Below are 17598 nucleotides of genomic sequence, written 5' to 3'. Positions count from 1 at the left end.
TGACAATTAAAAATATCTTTTTCAAAGTTTGGAAAACCAGGTCAGTGGACCTTAGTCGTAGCATTGAAACTTGCAGTGCAGTACTCTGAGATCTCAGAAGCTTCCAGTGGAAAACGTGTCATAAAACTCAAAAATTACCCTGAAACGCTGTAGTATATGCCTGCATTTGCCATTGTCCAAAAATCCAGGTTACATTAGCATAACTAAGTTCTCTAAAATACTTTTTTGTAACCTAATGTGAGAAAAGTTCAAACCAGTTTTTTTAATCTTATCCAGTTCTTTTTAATTCAGTTATAAATTAAGTAGCTGTGAACAGGAGACTTAAAATTGGTAGGCTAAAAATAGCTGGCCTTAATTCTTAAACTTCATTTCTAGATTCGTGTGTTAAGAAAAATTCTTACCTTTATTTTTACATGAGGAGTTTCTTTCAATCTCCAAATTATTCTCATACGTAATATTCCAGACCATTTCTGAGCAAACATGCAGTTGCAGAGTTTGAGCAGTTCTGTCTTCATCAGTGTATACTGAATGTGGCCATAATAACCATGGCATATTTACACAAAGTCTATCTCCTTTCTTTGAGGAAAGAAAAAGCATTCCCGCAGGTACTGTTTTTCGCTGGTTGAGTCACTAAACCAAGTTATCAGGAGCTGTCAGTATAAGGACCAGCATAGATAAAGGTTCCATTTAAATGTAGTTTAGTTTAGAGTTTAAGAATCGCGAATAAAAAGGGGGCAGGGAGGTATATCGTTCCTCTGTTAGCCATTTTTTTCTCAATAGTGATCTGCTAATTAGTGGTAAGACAGATTAGCCTTTGAGGTACTTAAGCGATGGCTCTGGCCTTCCTAGGCTGCAAAACAGCAGATCTGGGCTTTGTCACACTTACCTAATGCACTTTCCAAGTTCTGTACCAATTCCCCACAGTCACCCTTCTGTTTAGGGAAGAAGAACCAGCAATATTTTTCCTGTATGTGCAATCAGTGTGATACAAGATTCATCTTTTATATTACATTAAGCAGTAACTAATTTTTATTCATTCTGCTTCTAAAACATACTCCTGTGAATGAACACACAGGCAATTGTCTGTTCTGTGTAGACTCTTAAACTGCCTTTGTCACATTTCATGATTTAGCTGCACCTTTCACCTTTCCTAGCATCCCTGCCTTTTAAGAATGAGGCACCTATCTAACACCTTCCTGTGGCTGGAATCATGCAATTCTCTCATTTCCAAGCCACTTCCTAGGCTGTAGAAAGCTTGTAAACAGCCTGTCAGTAATTCAGCTATCTTCTCTTTAGCACAGCGCTTGAGAAGTGCCTTTTTCCTAGGGAATGAACAAGGGCTATTTTAATGGCATCCAGTAGCTAAACAAGTGTCTTCAAACAAATTTATCCATTTAGAACAAAGGCTTCTCAGAGATTGTAAATCATTAAAGCAGACTATATTAATGTGCATTTTTTTGTGTGCTGTACTACCCAATCTCAGTATTTTGCACCTGCCTAGTCCTTTGATTTACAAGTTCCCTGCCTGGATTCTGGAAATATGTCACTGTCTTTTAATTGCTATTTCTCATCTTTATACTATGATAGCTTTTTATAAATAGAAACAGTGCTATAATTTGCTATTATCTTCTCCTTAGTGAGTCACTGTACGTGAGTATGAAAACATCTAAGATTAAAACTAGCATTTCCATATCACAGGACTTCAGTTCCAGTGATACATGCAAAATTAGATACATGACTTTTGTGGAAAAATATTCTTCCCCTGTTCATTTAAATGAAAGATTTCTCAAAGGCTGTAGGAAGGCATCTTCTCAAGTTTACACTGTCTTTAATTTCTGCACTTTCATCCTGCAGCTCACAAGTTAATGTCTGTGTATGATCTCTTGATGCTCATTTTCGGTTTTTAACTGACCTTCACTGGTGTGCTTTTCAGTATCGGCAGCTTTCACCTGAGTTTCTAGCTGAATGGATCGCTGAGGCAGAGGTGGTCTTATGTTACAGGCATGCTTTCATTGGGAAAAAAAACAAACCAAAAACAAAAGACCGGAAACTTCACAAAAAACCCCTCCTTCACACACCCCCCCCACCCACTACCAGCAAAAAACTTTACTTAACATGAGCCTTTCTTTTACTTTACTTTTGTGGTTTTAATAGAAATAAGGATTTTTCCCCCCCCCCCCAACAGCCACTCACATTTGCTTTCCCTCTCTCCAAAGGAAATAGACGATCCATTAACAAATGTCTCACAGCATCAGTGTGTGAAATCTTCAGCTATGAGTCACACAGTCCTTTGTGCCACACTCCGAAGTCTTTAGTTTAAAACCACAGCAGATTTTTAAATATCTGCACTATTGAAAAATCATTTCTCCTGGGGCTCCTCTTTCCTACTTGCTGTCCATTTGTTATAATTTTGCTTGCCTGTTTGTTTTAAGTCCTTTCTTGTTTCCCTTGGGTATTTCTCCTGTAGCTAAACTGCCTGCCTTGTCTTGTTCCCAGGCAGAAATCTAGGCAAAACAAAACTTTGCCAACTTGAGCTCGCTCTCTCTCGTTATTTATGGTTGGGTAACTAGAGGGCAAGTTTCTAGCCATGCTTGTCTTTTGGAGTTAACGGAGGAAGACGTGTAGTTCTATGAGACATGGATTACCTTTTAAAAATGCTATGATTCTGTGCACATCCACAGAGAATCTTGTGCCTGGAGTTTTTCCTCTTTTGCTTGAATTTGTATGAAAAATCAAAAGCAGCTTTGCTGTGTAGATCTTCAGAGCATACCAACTACCTGTAGTCATTGTAAAATTACTGTAAAATCTTTTGAACACTGCAGGATATCTTCTACCTTCTGAGCCCTGTGTATCCCCTCTGTCCCTTCACATCTCTCCAATTCTTCTTTGCCCATTTCTCTAGTCTCACTTTCAGTAACTGGGAAGGAGCTCTGGGAAAAAGGTAGATGGGAAACATGAACTGAGTAACAGAAAGAAAGGAAGTGAACCCGAGGGAATGATCTTTTCTCACTTTTCTACTCTTTTTTTTTTTGTCCCTTCTTCATACAATGACAGTGTATGCTTTTGTCAAAAAAGGGTGGAGAACAGAGGACGTGATGTTTAAAAAGGCTTTAAAATTGAATTAGGCTGATTTTGTTGAGGATAATTACTTTAATTATCTGAAGCAAATAGCACTACAGGTGGTTCTTTTTCCTCTCCATGATCACAAATCATGAAAGACAACATAATTAATTATAACTTTCTACATGCATTGTTTTCCTTTTTAAGTACTGTTTGGCATATTGCATTTAGATTGTCTTCAGGACCACCTCCTAATAACTGTGCTGAAGCATGCTGTAAATTTCTAGTGCATGACTCATTTCTAGTTTGTAATGTTTCCATGCTTGAAATAAAAAAGCTTCAAGCACCATCTGCTGCCTGAAATCAGCCGCTGTGCATTTCCTCTGTATTTGCTAGAAGTGTTAGTAGCTTCCTGGCATTTCCAGCTGTTAAGAGCACTGTAGCCTTTTTATCTTGGAAGAAGTGAAAACATGTTGGGGTGTGCCTGCTTATATAAGCTTTTTAAATTTTCAATATTAAATTTTATGTCAGGGCCTGTGTTATGAAAACTTCATAAAGCATTTTCCTGTAGGACCTTTTTTTTGGTAGAAAAATACAACGCTACTGTGTACAGTACAAATATCTACAGTAGAATTTGAGAAAAAGCAAAATCTAACTCTATCGTCATCTTCTTTAGGTGGCAGATAATGGAAAACCACCGTTGTCATCTTTGACTTACATTGATATTAGAATTATTGAGGAAAGCATTTATTCTCCAGCAATTCTGCCTCTAGAAATCTTTATCACAGCCTTTGGAGAAGAATATTCAGGTGGTGTCATTGGAAAAATTCATGCAACTGATCAAGATGTTTACGACACTTTGACATACAGTCTGGACCCCAAAATGGAATCCTTGTTCTCCGTTTCCAGTACTGGTGGCAAACTGATAGCACATAAAAGGTTAGACGTAGGACAGTACCTCCTAAATGTCACTGTTACAGATGGAAAATTTACAACTGCAGCTGATATTACTGTACATATCAGACAAATCACACAAGATATACTAAATCACAGCATTGCAATACGCTTTGCAAACCTTGCCCCTGAAGAATTCATCGGTGATTACTGGCGCAATTTCCAGAGAGCTTTAAGAAACATCTTGGGCGTGAGGAGGAATGACATCCAGATTGTTAGTTTGCAGCCTTCTGATCCTCCTTCAAATCTTGATGTCCTCCTGAATATTGAAAAGTCTGGTAGCTCTCAGCACCCAATGAGAACTTTGCTCCACAAGATAAACTCTTCCGTGCCTGACCTAGAGGAGATTTTAGGTGTCCGGATAATTGATGTTTTCCATAAGCTTTGTGCCGGCCTGGACTGTCCTTTGAAATTTTGTGAAGAAAAAGTAACAGTGGATGAGAACATAATGTCTACCCACAGCACAGCCAGGCTGAGTTTTGTCACGCCCCGTCATCACAGAACAGCAGTTTGTCTTTGTAAAGGTAAGCAAAGCAATAAGGGAAGAGTATCCTTGAAAATATTGTTCTGGTTTTGAGCAGCCATAATCCACAGGGGAAAATTTGTATTTTAGGATATATCTAATGTATCTGTATGTCTGTAATATTTATATGACAGGAGAAGATTAAGAATGTCCTGTAACCCTCACTGCAACATTTGCCTAATTTTATTCAGAGTAAGGAGTAATTCTTTCTTGTCTCATTACCTCATTTTAAGAGTTTATATAACTTATGGGAGGGTTGTCTTTTCTAAATAGTTACACCTTCATTTTCCATTTTATGGAAGCTGTTCTTTTTTTTGTTGCCTTTTCTAAATTGCCAGCCATTTTCAGTCTTGTATGCACAAAGGTAAGTTATTGCGAAGTACCCGAACACTTCCCAGTTTCTGCTTAGAGGAATAGCCCACACAGCTTCCAGACTTGGCTGGAAATGAGAGGGTGAATTGGGAAATTAATATTCATTAAGATACATATAAGTGTACAGATGTGTAACACAAGATTAATTTGTCTTTAGCTCTGAGGAAAACATTGCTTTTTAAAATAATGACTTAACATTAATGGGTGAACATGCTGGTTTTTTATGGTGTATGGTAGTAATGGTAAACCTTAAACCTCAACACCGGTTTCCAAATTTTACCAATTGAATTGTTCGCATAATCAAGATAACTATGAACATCAGCCACTGTATACACAATTTGTCAAGCCTGCATTTGTGCCAGTCACGTCCTGTAAGCGTTACTTCACTTCTTTGTCTGATAGTTAGGAATATCATTTGGGTTGCTTTCAACTACTGTACTTCAGTGTCCCTTTAGAAAATACCATTACCACCAACAGAAGATAAATAATGTATTCTGTTTTACAGAAGGGAAATGTCCCCTGGTGAATAGTGTGTGTGAGGGAAACCCATGCCCTGAAGGTACCGAATGCTTAGGAGATCCAAAGGAAGGAAAATACACCTGTGTTTGCCAAGAGAGCAAAGCTGGACAGTGTCCTGGTAAGAAATTAACTCTAAAAATCTCTGCATAAAACCATATTACTTTCCAAATATTTGAGTCCAGCCCTGCGTTAACACATTTTATGCTTTTCCGTATTTCTAAGCATCAGCTGGCTCTGCTGTGACATTTACTGGGAGCAGCTATGTGAAATACCGTCTTATGGAAAATGAGAACAAAGAGGAAATGAAGCTGACGATGAGACTTAGGACTTACTCTGCTCATGCAGTTGTTATGTATGCTCGAGGAACAGACTACAGTATCTTAGAGGTACATTAAAATCTCCTAGTGCATATCTCCTACTCTTTTCTTCTTACCATCTCCGTACTACTTTTTGTGCCACATTAAAAGATTGAATCATAAGATCTCTGTAGAATTGTTATAATTGAGAATTGCCTTCAAGGTAATTCATTACTTACTATGTCCATACAGAAAAAGTCACTTTTTCTGCAAGCACAAGATGAAAGTTCTTGAAGTGTTGTAATCTTTTGGTGATGACCTGTGACTTCTTTACTAGAGGAAAAAAAATGTACACAGTATACATTTTAATTAAAAGAACCATATAGAATGAATAACAATCACTGCAACTGTTTGGAATACAATGTTACTAAACTGTCTTTCATGAACACCACCATCATCCTATCTCTCCAGCAAACATAAACTTTTTATAGGCATCAATATTTTATACTCTTCAAGTGTACAGACCATTTGTTGATGATGTGGCTTTCCTCTGTAGATTCACCATGGGAGGCTGCAATATAAATTTGATTGTGGCAGCGGACCTGGGATTGTCTCCGTTCAGAGCATTCAGATTAACGATGGGCAGTGGCATTCAGTATCTCTTGAAGTGGACGGAAATTACGCACGACTTGTTCTGGATAGGGTGCATACTGCGTCAGGTACTGCTCCTGGTACACTTAGGACACTAAACCTCGATAATCATGTGTTTTTTGGTGGTCATATTCGGCAGCAAGGTACAAGACATGGTAGAAGTCCTCAGGTTAGCAATGGTTTCAGAGGCTGTATGGATTCTGTCGTACTTAATGGACAAGAGCTGCCCCTAAACAGTAAGCCACGAAATTATGCACACATGGAAGAATCTGTCGATGTGACTCCTGGATGCTTACTGGCTACCACAGAAGGTTGTTCAAGCAGCCCATGTCAGAATGGAGGCATCTGCAATGCACTGTCAAATGGAGGTAAGCTGCGCTATATTCTCTTGCTGCTAGTTTCAAAACTGCTTTTCCACTTCCCTGCCTTGAAGGACAAAACACCTTTGTGAATAGTGCTTGCTTTCCCAGAGAGCTGTAGAAGGCTGGTTGTTGAGCAGGTGGGAAGGCTGTGTCTGCCTGTGCTCTAGACTCAATTCCTTGGGGTATGAAGTAGACAAAGTCCATCAGACAAAGCAGGGATTCAGTGTCAACACCTGAGGTCCATCCTCTTAACTGCTTACTTTATAGTTTTGTGAGAGAAATGGAAGTTATCCTTCGGTCATATTGAAGAAAAACCTTACTGTTAGACTTTCCTTCATCTTCTGGTAAAAATATTTCTGTTTTTTCCCATTCTTCCTCCCTTCGAACAGGTAGGTGGGCAGGGAGGGTTTTATCTGAAATCCAGTAAAGCCATGTGTATCCTTCAAAAAGACCGTATTTGATTTCAGGTTACTACTGCAAGTGCGCACCTTTGTTTATGGGAACTCACTGCGATGTAAGTGTCAACCCATGTGCTTCCAACCCCTGCCTTTATGGTGGTACTTGCATCCCGGTCAGTGATGATTTTATCTGCCAGTGCCGAGGACAATACACAGGCCAAAGGTATGTTTGTATGGTTTATTGTACCAATGGACCCCTTAGCGAACAGGCTGTAAACGTAACACTTTTTCTGTTTCTTTTTTTATCTGTTTCCTACTTAAATCTCAGACTTTGAAACCACTGGAGTTAGTTGAAGTTAATACCAGCCCCTATGTTACAGCCCTGAATCCCTCACTATATACTCACTTGCAGTAAGGTGATGGTTCATTCATGCTGTCCCGCCCACCCCGCTTTTTTTTCTTTTTGCCCTTGCAGGTGCCAGCTGGGTCCATATTGCAAAGACAATCCTTGTAAAAACAGTGGCAAGTGTATTGACAGTTTGGATGGCCCTGTTTGCGAGTGTGAAGCAGGCTTTCGTGGAGAAAGGTAGTGTTCCACATACATTGAATTTTTAACAGTATTACTTAACAGTTCAAACTGGTTGAAATTGGGGCTGTTGATAAAATAGCAAATTGCCTGGTACTGTACAGTACTCTATATTAAATATATCTAGAATCGTTGAGAACAAGGAGACTACAGCAAAGGCTGCTAATGTAAACTAACCATTGTTTCTCTGCTCTCTTTCTGGTAGGTGCCTGACTGATGTCGATGAATGCGTAGAAAACCCGTGTCTTAATGGTGCCCTTTGTGAGAATACTTATGGTTCATATCACTGCAACTGTAGCCGTGGATTTGGAGGAAAACACTGCACGGACATTGTTCTTAACAAATACGTTTCAACATCTTGGAACATTAGCTTAGCTGAAGTGATTGGGATTATTGTTTTCATCGCAGGAATATTCTTGTTAGTTGTGATTTTTGTGGTTTGCCGCAAAGTGATTAGCAGAAAGAAGAAACACCAGCCAGAACCTGAAGACAAGCAACTGGGAGCTACAACAGCTTTCCTGCAAAGACCTTATTTTGATGCAAAATTGAATAAGAACATCTATTCTGACATCCCACCACAGGTTCCTGTTCGTCCCATTTCGTACACCCCAAGCATTCCAAGCGACTCCAGGAACAACCTTGACAGGAATTCTTTTGAGGGGTCTGCTATCCCCGAGCACCCAGAGTTTAGTACTTTTAACCCAGATTCAGTACATGGTCACCGGAAAGCTGTAGCTGTTTGCAGTGTAGCACCAAATCTGCCACCTCCACCTCCCTCCAACTCTCCTTCAGACAGCGATTCAATACAGAAACCCAGCTGGGATTTTGACTATGACAGTAAGAAATGTTCTTATTTTATTACTTTTCTGTTAAAGCTATTTGCTGGTATAATTTTAGTATGAGTGCGAAGTCTCTGTCTATACCTGTTAGGGTACAAAAGGAATTATGACTTTACTGGGTTTTGAGTCTGATCAGGATTCCCGCTCTGTTAAGTTTTGTAAAAGTGTGTAGGTCTCGGCCTTAAATTTTACTGACTCTAGATTGAGAGTCTATTAATCATCTCACTTGAAACCTTTTTCTTTCAGCTAAAGTAGTAGATCTTGACCCTTGCCTTTCAAAAAAGCCGCTGGATGAAAAGAACTCCCATCCTTATAGTGCTAGAGAAAGCATGTCTGAGGTGCAGTCTCTCAGCTCCTTCCAGTCTGAATCATGTGATGACAATGGTACGTAAAATACAATCATTCTGTACTGCCCCTTACATTTGTTTGGTCTGTCTTTGCATCTATATCTCTTAGTATCAATAGAACTTACATTTATTGAATATATATTAAATAATAGCTTATTTAATATATATCTGAATTTACTTATGTTAATACCCAGATATATTAATTTTTTTGAAGTATTTTGCCTGTCTTACACCTCGTGTTAATTATTTTACCTTAAAGTTATGTATAATCATTCTGCTGTTAGAATATTAACGGTGAAAATGCAGCATAAGGTGTTCAGAGCCTTGTGTTTAAAAGGTGTTAAAAGCGTGTTCAAATTTGACACACTCTTCTAGGTAATCATTAGTTATCACCCTATACAAGAATACAGTGAATTTTAAAAATGGCCTCTGCACAAATATAACTCGCTTTGACGTTCAGCTCTCAGTAAAAAGCTTTCTGGTGTTACAGTTTCATTTGTTTCCTTCTCTTTTTCTTGCTGCGACCTCAGCTCCCATATGGATCAGATCAGTTCTGAGTGAGAGCAGAGTTTAAGGGACTGCTTGTAAGTTTGATTACTTTAGTAATGAAGGAAGCTGCACAAAAAGGAATTTTGTTATAGTAGAACAGTATATTTGGCTTTCACCATGATTAAAATGAATCCATAAAACATTTTAATACATTGAAAAAGCCAGTATAAAAATATCAATATAAATATTTTGATCACAACTCCAGTCCATTAAAATATAATCAGCATAGATACTTCTGGGTTTTATGATAATTAATTTGAAGTCTTTTACTTCTCCATTGTGATGACAGATGCTTTTACAATTAATATGAATGCATCTGTGTATTCAGAAGCATTTCAGACTGACTGGACAAAGCCACAGTTGTCTCATAACTTAATTCACTAAGTTAAGGTGTTTTGATTCTCTATTTCAATTTCTGCTTTTGTCTGTGTATGGTAAAAAGAACTTGAAATTCCTTTAGCTTAGGAATAAAGAACATTCTGCTTCTCAACGAAGTAGAGTGATTTGTTCTTAACAGCACGAAAAGAAACATCTGTGTTAATGATTGGTGAAAGTAAAATGGTATGCTTACAGTGCTCATCATTCTATCAGTAGACCCAATATCAACTCTCAACTTTTTTCCCTTTGGTGTTAAGTGTTGTGCAGTTCATGTTGTTCTTCCCTCCTCTCCATCCCAAGTATTTCATATACTCTTACTCACATGTCTTGTCCTGTATTGATTACTCATTAATATATCATTTTAAGAGAAGTAGCTGTAGCATCATAGATATTGTTCCTTCCTTCCTTTTTGGTAGATTCTGAATTTATTATTTTGAAGTGTAATCGCTGAGCCATGCAAACAAATCGCATGTGCTTACTTCATCCTACCCTACAGGATTACATCCTTCTCCCTTCCAAAAGTATCTTGGGAAAGCAAAGACATAAAAAATACATTCATTTTGGTGGTTTCTAAATAAGAATGTCACAGCCTGAATTTGGTATTCCTACTGTGATACCACTGTTCACACACAACTTAGGTATGTCAGCAACAGAAGTTTTCAATAGATATTTTTCATATTCCAGCATTTTAGTTCATTTCAGTGAAAATTTCTTCCCCTAGTCTTGCATCAAGGGGGGGGAAAAATGTAGTTGGCAGTCTAAAGGGGAAGCCTAATGCAATATTCCTTAGCTCACCCAACACAAGCCTTTAGAAGAGCCTAGTTTATTGCATAACACTTCATCTAGGCAGCAAATGGTGTTTAGGCAACACTTCAGAAATTCTAACACAACTAAAGCAACTTTGTGCTTGTGCAAAATTTGCTTCAAGAGCAGTTATTTTCCGTGTTTATCAAGAACAAAATTCAGGTTTAGAGATGTATTTTGTGTATTATATGCAACTGCTTTCTAGATAGAGAGTAAATGTACGTGTACACCAGTGATCTTGCTCTATAAAATAGTAATGAACTGCAATTTTAAAATGTTTTGTTGTATATCTGTATGCTGTTTAAAGTGATACTAACTATAGGTTTGTTTTAATTTGCTCCTTTTATACCTTTTACAAGCTTCCGTAGTGACTGTAATACACCTTGTCAATGCTGTTGTTGACTCGGTGGAAAAAGAAGGTATATACATGTTTTCATATTTATTTACTGCTTTGGCAGAATAATGCACGTTTGTCTTCTAGTAACGTAGCCTTAGCAGATGGGAGTTAAAAAATATTATTTAATTGCGCTTTCTGATAAGTTTTAGCAAAGAATATATTTTGTGTATCTGTTCATATTTTAATGTGTATGCTGTAGCTACCCTGTGGTCAGGTTTGAAAGTGTGATTTCTTGGGGGGAAAAAAGTATTGGCATAAAAAGATCTTGGTGGTTACTCTCCTCTGAAAATATTCGTACTAAAGGTCGCAGCAGAATCGAGACAGCATCAAAGGCAGTTACATGTGCTACTGTAGATGAAAAAGCAGCAGCCCCCACTTCCTTTTCTTCTCCCACCCACATCTGTTGGCACCTTGTCCAGCTGAGCGGAATGGGAGTAGTCTGATACCAGTACGCACTTCCCTGGTCTTTGGATCAGACTGTGTCTTTAGCAGTAAAAACTGATTTCTAGTATGCAGCGGAGGTATAGAGGCATACACATACCTATCAGTTTAAGTAGTTAGTTACTACCCAGCCTTACGTCAGTACCTAAAAGGTATGTTTGGGTGCATATATGTACACACTCATATTTGTGCGTGTGTGTAGTATGTATTTGGAAGTTAGGAAGAGGTAAAGCAGACATTTTCAATGGACTTTAATTTCTTTTCTGCTAACGTTTAAGAACTGACCACTCTGGACAACACAAACTCTTTACAAAATAATAGTAGTATTAAAGGTGCCAGTCTGTACAAATGCTAACTATTGTTTTAATTGACTTTAAAAATCCTTAAAATTCCAGTAATACACAAGTAATTCACTCCATGACCATGAGTCTGCAGAGCTTACTTCTGAATTAACATCCACAGTGTATGTTTCCTATTTCTTAATACAGACTAGGAAACCCTACTTTTTTATTAAGCCTGAAGCCATTTTATGTAAACATAAAAATGTTTACAGTAGCTAAAGATTCTCTTTGGTTTGTTATTTGAAGTACACCCTGTCTAATGTATGCAGACACACAAAAAAAGTAGGCAAATGTAAAGACTTCTAATTATATGTGGGTTCATTAACGTGAGACATTAATGTGTTCCTATAGGCCATAGTCCTCAGCACATAAAAATTGTAATGCTCAGTGCTTACGAAAGGGAGAATTGTAAGACTAGAAGAGGTGAAATCTGTCGGGGGAGATTATTAAATTACTTATTCAGATTTTCCGAGTCTTTAATTGGTAGAAACTAAAATGATGGGTGTAGTTCTCAAGTCAAAGTTGACAGTGTTGCTTGGTGGTGTAGTATCACTGTAAGATAAATACAAATATTTTATGCATTGCAGAATACTCATAGAGAGATTACAGATGTCCTACTCAGCTACTTCTTAACATTTGGAAGTTTCTACTCTTAATAAGCATTCCTTCTTTCAAAGCACCTTAGGTAAAGAGTTCTGCTTTTGAGCACCCTCAGGAGGGTGCCAGTCTGGGCAGCAGAGGTCCTTGCTCGAGCCTTCAGCAAGGTCAAGTTCTGGGACAGATGGCCTTTTCCTTTAGTCTCCCCAAGTGGTTCTGTCCAACAGCTATCCTGGAAGCACAAACTGTAGCTAGTCTCATCCGAGGACAGTTGTGGGCCTGCGTTCCCTGCACTGCTCCTCAGGGAAGGTTGTAGCTCCACGCGAATCAACAATGCTGAGTGCAAGAGCAAATATGCGTCTAGTCTAGCAGACTGTCACCTAGAAAGGCAGGCACATCAGGTTCTAGTTTGTGTTTCTGTATTTTATGTTAAATGGTCTTTGCCTCAGAAGCAGAGGGCAGGACCGAGATCTCCTCACTCCTTGGTAAAACTGCTGTAAATAATAAGGCCACAGCCTGCTTCTTGGCTTTAGTTTTGTACCCAGGTTCCCTAGAAAAATGAACGTCGTCTTCTAAGTACACTAGTGGTTGGAACCTTTTCCTGGAGACTGAGGCCAGAGGTGTTTTAAGAGTCTCGGATCTCAGACTGGTATCTCTTTTAGTGTGGACAGTATTTTTCTCTTCTGGGCTAGGCAAGCTTAAAAATAAAAGGAGACACCACACCCACCACCCCCACCAAGAGTCAGCCTCTGTCCCTCCAGTCTTCCAAGAACAGATAAAAGTATCAGTTGTTGGGAGAAACTTCTGCTATTAGGATAGGCATCGCCCATCCTTACAGACCTGAATAGGGAATATAGATTCCTGAAGAGAGGAAGGCTTAAAAATTTTCAGATAACACAGGACAGTTCTCTGCAGAGCGTAAGTTGTTGGGATTGCTGTACAAAGGGAGCCAGGTCCCCTAGTGCACAGTGTATGCAAGCTGGGTACTGAAGGGAGGGTTCCCATCTTTGCATGAGATACTTGAAAGTGTAAGTCCTAATAGATACAGCCCTGAATCAAAAAACAAGGGGGGATACAAGAAAAGAAAAAAACCAGACCAAGTTCTGTTACCCCTTTTTAACAGAAGTCCTAAATCTGCTGATATGAGGATTAGCGCAAACTACAGGCTGCAGATTTTGCCCCTACACAGCTGTGTCCCAGGTGGGCTGTACATTAACTCCGTAGGTATTCTGCAGTTCAGGGCTTAGCAAAGGAGCAGCCCAGGAGGAAAAAAAAAACAATGCCAACTTTAGTACTGCTAAGTAAACTGGGCAAAAGCAGCATGAACATCGTAGTGACAGTCATTGTTTGTCTTTACGTTGGTTCTACTGTTTGATTCCTAACTACAGATGTTTTCTCCTTTTTCTTCTCATTCTGCCACCTAAAGAATCTTTTGCTGTTCCTGACCTCAGCAATTCAAGAGGTGACTTCTGCATGCAGTTCATTGATGTTCACCAAAATATTTCTGTTAATACTTGGTTTTAACATGGACTGACTTACTATCAGTTGCTTGCTGTGCATTTGTCTGCAGTGATTACTAGATTTGCACCGTATTACAATTTTGTATTATTTTCGGTTTGGTGTTCAGATGAGAAAAACAATTATTTTTTAGTGAGATTAGGCTTACATCTAGTTTCCAGCAGAAGAATATAAACTTACTCAAGGGGAGTTTGCAAGAGAGGATCAAGTTCAGTCATTATGCATGATTAAGCTTGATTTTTCCTGTTTTGTTCTTGTATTTGAATGTGGAATGTCTTTACTAATAGTCAAAGGTTTCTATCAGAGGTGTGTGGCCGTTACTGTGGAGCTAACAACATTGTGTGAAATTATCTTTACAATTCAGTTAAGGGGTGTAAAGTCACTTTAAATCATCTGGATACTTCACCAATTAGAAAATACTTCTTTTATATAAGAAAAGCATGGTTTATGGATGCTAAATACATTCTGAAGAAAAACAGGCAGCTATTATGACCCTAACTGTAATTGCTCAACAACAATTGATTAAGAATTTAGCTGCACCAGGGAGGCTGTTGGTTCTTTGCTATCCGGTGAACAATTCTATACCATTATGTATTGTGACAGCACATTCCGTAGGTGACCTACAGCTCTTCCCATGCTAGGTGAGATGTCTGAGAAATGTAAAAGTTGGAGTGTGAATGACGCAGTATCTAATGCATGGCATAATGTAAAGTTGTGTCGTGTTGAATGTCTTTTGTGGAACCGGGGCAAACTGCTCTCTAATAACAAGTAGTGTCCTAATCACAGCGATTGCATTGTCTTAATACATGTGTTGATTTCTCAGTTCAGACTGACTTGAAGACAAGATACTAATACTACTTTTTAAAAAAAAATTTTAACTTTTCAGGTTATCACTGGGATACGTCAGACTGGATGCCAAGTGTTCAGTTGCCAGGTATCCAAGAGTATCCAAATTATGAAGTGGTTGAGGAGTCAGCTCCCCTCTACACGGATCCAAACGCCATTGATGCAGACTATTACCCTGGCGGTTATGACATAGAAAGTGATTTTCCACCTCCACCTGATGACTTCCCTGCACCTGATGAGCTTCCACCGTTACCACCTGAATACAGCGACCAGTTTGAGTCAATACAGCCACCCAGAGACATGCCAGCTGTAGGTAGCTTGGGTTCTTCTACAAGAAGCAGGCAGAGATTTAACATAAATCAGTACCTTCCCCATCACTATCCCGCAGACATGTCAGAACCTCAGACCACAACCAGTGGTGTCAACGGCAGTTACAGAGAACCTTATGCTCCATACACATTAGGGTACAATAGAGACTTTGAAGCACCCGCTGTAGACAACATGTCCATGTCTGTGTATGCCTCCACAGCTTCATGCTCTGATGTGTCAGCATGCTGTGAAATGGAGTCTGAAGTCATGATGAGTGACTATGAGAGTGGAGACGATGGTCATTTTGAAGATGTGAAAATTCCTCCACTTGATTCCCAGCACCATACAGAAGTCTGACACGCTCAACAAAAGTGCCTGGACTCTAATAAACTTTATCAATTCTAGAACAACTTTCAAGAGATTTTTTTTCTTCCTTTCTTTTTCCCAGCCACAGTGGAGCTTTTGTTTCAGTGAGCTAAACTGGCATGGTGGCATTGGATCATGCAGTTCATTTCACTAAATCAGCCTATTTCCATTTCCCGACATACTGTAATTGGACAGTTCCTAGATTTCCATTGGCAGTGCCATTTCTGAACATCCTTTTTGTACTTACATTGTCTATGTTAAAAAATCACATACCACTTCTCCATGTTAGCATGATATATATTTATATAGTTCTAATGCAATTAATTTTCTCCTACTTTTTTGTAAATTTTATGTACAGTTTTGATTTTAATAGTTTTAACTAGATTTTGTAGATATTTTGTGAATTTGTTTTCCACTGAAACTAGTGGTGTTAGTGTGCCATTAAAAGCTAGCACCCTGACTTATTATAATCAGGGCATCACTGTATGTATTTCCCCCAAAATTAAGGTTTGACATTTCATTATTAAAAAAAGAAAAGAAAACCATATTCACACAATTCCACGTGTACATAGGTTAGGTCTGATACTTTTCTGGGTCAGCTACATGGAAATGTCTTAAATGGGTTGCTGTATTTTAGAACTGTAACATTTTTTCCCTCTTGGAAAGTGTGTTGGGGACCCTCTACATACCAGTTTAGAACCAAAACCACCATGACACAGTTTTTATAGTGTCTGTATATTTGTGATCCAATGGTCTTGTAAAGGTTTTTACTGAAAAATTACCATTAGCCAGTCTTTCTTACTGACAATAAATTATTAATAAAATACTTTAGCTTTGCTCTGTGTATCTCTATTATATAATATACGATTGACAAAGCATTCGGTGCAGCATTTTTAAGTCTGTGTATGTTTTGTACTGTATTAAGTTACTTGCTCCAAGCAACACATATTTTCCTCTCCTCAGAAATCAAGCTGCAGCTGTGTTAGAGATGCTCACTAGATGGCAGTGTGTGTCTACTTAATGGTGTTTTCAAAAGTAATCGGGCCAGTATGAATAAAGATTGATGGGTATCAAACTTCAGTAGCCTTCTCGGTAGTTTGCATTTTTCTTTAAACATGTAATATCAGCTATGTAAATTACTGAGTATTTTTTCCTGAAGTCCCCAAAAATATATACAGAAAAAAACCCAAGCTCTTCAAAGCAGTTTCTTCCTTTCTTAATCACCCAAATAGCTATTTTCATGAATAATTGTCCCTTAATTGTACACTTGCATGCTGAAATTTCTGTGCCAATTTCCGAGTTTGTGATAAATACACAATTATATTTCAATTGCAGTTTCTTGCATAAATTCACACAAGACACTTACCTTGAAGTCAAAACAGGATACAGTTTGCCTGTATATTATCCAGCTGCTTTGCTGGAAAAGAACAGAGCCTCTAACAAAGTTCTCTAGCATAAATTTGCCCTGATGGTAAGCTAGAAGAATAAGATAACTCTCTTCTGCCTTTGACATGAGAGACACCTTTTAAGTTATGAACAGATTTCCTGGCACATCAATAAATTTTTTTAATACAGCCTGGAATTCGTTCAGCTCTACCTCTCTTTTTTTCCTACTCTCTCATAGAATTCTGTACCCTGGAAAGGTATAATAATAGATTCTCTCAGACATGAGAGCTAAGCCTAGGCCTTCCACCCACCAAGGGGAACAGGGTACTGGATTTCTATCATCTGGAGTGCGATCTGTGCACAAAATGGAAAAACTCCCTGCCTCACAGCTGTATAATGGAAATGGATGGATTACAGGACAGAGTGACAAGCCAGGCACAGACATGCCTCAGTGTTAACTTGCCCATGTGCAGGTGAGCATCTCATGATGTATGTAAAAAGACTAAAATAAATAGGTTTTAAAACAATGTTCTGGTTGTAGGCTGGTGTAGTCACCCTGATAATGAAGAGATTTTTGTACATTGGGCCCACAGGTAGCATTTCCTTTTAAAGCTATTTAAGAATGTTGCAGAACTGAGTAAAGGGTGTCATGTACTTTATGGGAAGGACCATTGCTTAAGGTTCATCTTGAGCTATGAAGGTTAAGGTTAGTGGCAGTTCTACTCAAGATTTCTTCTATCTGCTTCTCAGTAAGAATGA

At 38.6% G+C, this 17598-nt stretch overlaps 1 protein-coding gene across 5 annotated transcripts in view; it reads left to right on the top strand.

Annotated features, from left to right (window-relative positions):
* Window positions 1–16291, top strand: part of FAT1 (FAT atypical cadherin 1) — a 112324-nt gene extending 96033 nt beyond the window's left edge. For 3 of the 5 annotated variants that reach the window (XM_075091332.1, XM_075091329.1, XM_075091330.1), the window contains exons 19-29: window positions 3737–4538; window positions 5415–5546; window positions 5651–5814; window positions 6281–6743; window positions 7205–7358; window positions 7611–7721; window positions 7927–8558; window positions 8807–8944; window positions 10998–11057; window positions 13841–13876; window positions 14819–16291. In XM_075091332.1, coding sequence (XP_074947433.1) covers window positions 3737–4538; window positions 5415–5546; window positions 5651–5814; window positions 6281–6743; window positions 7205–7358; window positions 7611–7721; window positions 7927–8558; window positions 8807–8944; window positions 10998–11057; window positions 13841–13876; window positions 14819–15444 — 3318 coding nt within the window. In that variant the 3' untranslated portion in view covers window positions 15445–16291. The remainder of the gene's footprint in view (window positions 1–3736; window positions 4539–5414; window positions 5547–5650; window positions 5815–6280; window positions 6744–7204; window positions 7359–7610; window positions 7722–7926; window positions 8559–8806; window positions 8945–10997; window positions 11058–13840; window positions 13877–14818) is intronic. The other 2 variants (XM_075091331.1, XM_075091333.1) reach the window with 2 other exon arrangements.
* Window positions 16292–17598: the final 1307 nt, after the last annotated feature.

This window comes from Phalacrocorax aristotelis, chromosome 4 (genome assembly GCF_949628215.1).
Source record: "Phalacrocorax aristotelis chromosome 4, bGulAri2.1, whole genome shotgun sequence".
NCBI classification, from domain to species: Eukaryota; Metazoa; Chordata; class Aves; order Suliformes; family Phalacrocoracidae; genus Phalacrocorax; species Phalacrocorax aristotelis.
The sequence above is the reverse complement of the archived record's forward strand: the minus strand, read 5'-3'. Positions and strand labels throughout refer to the sequence as shown.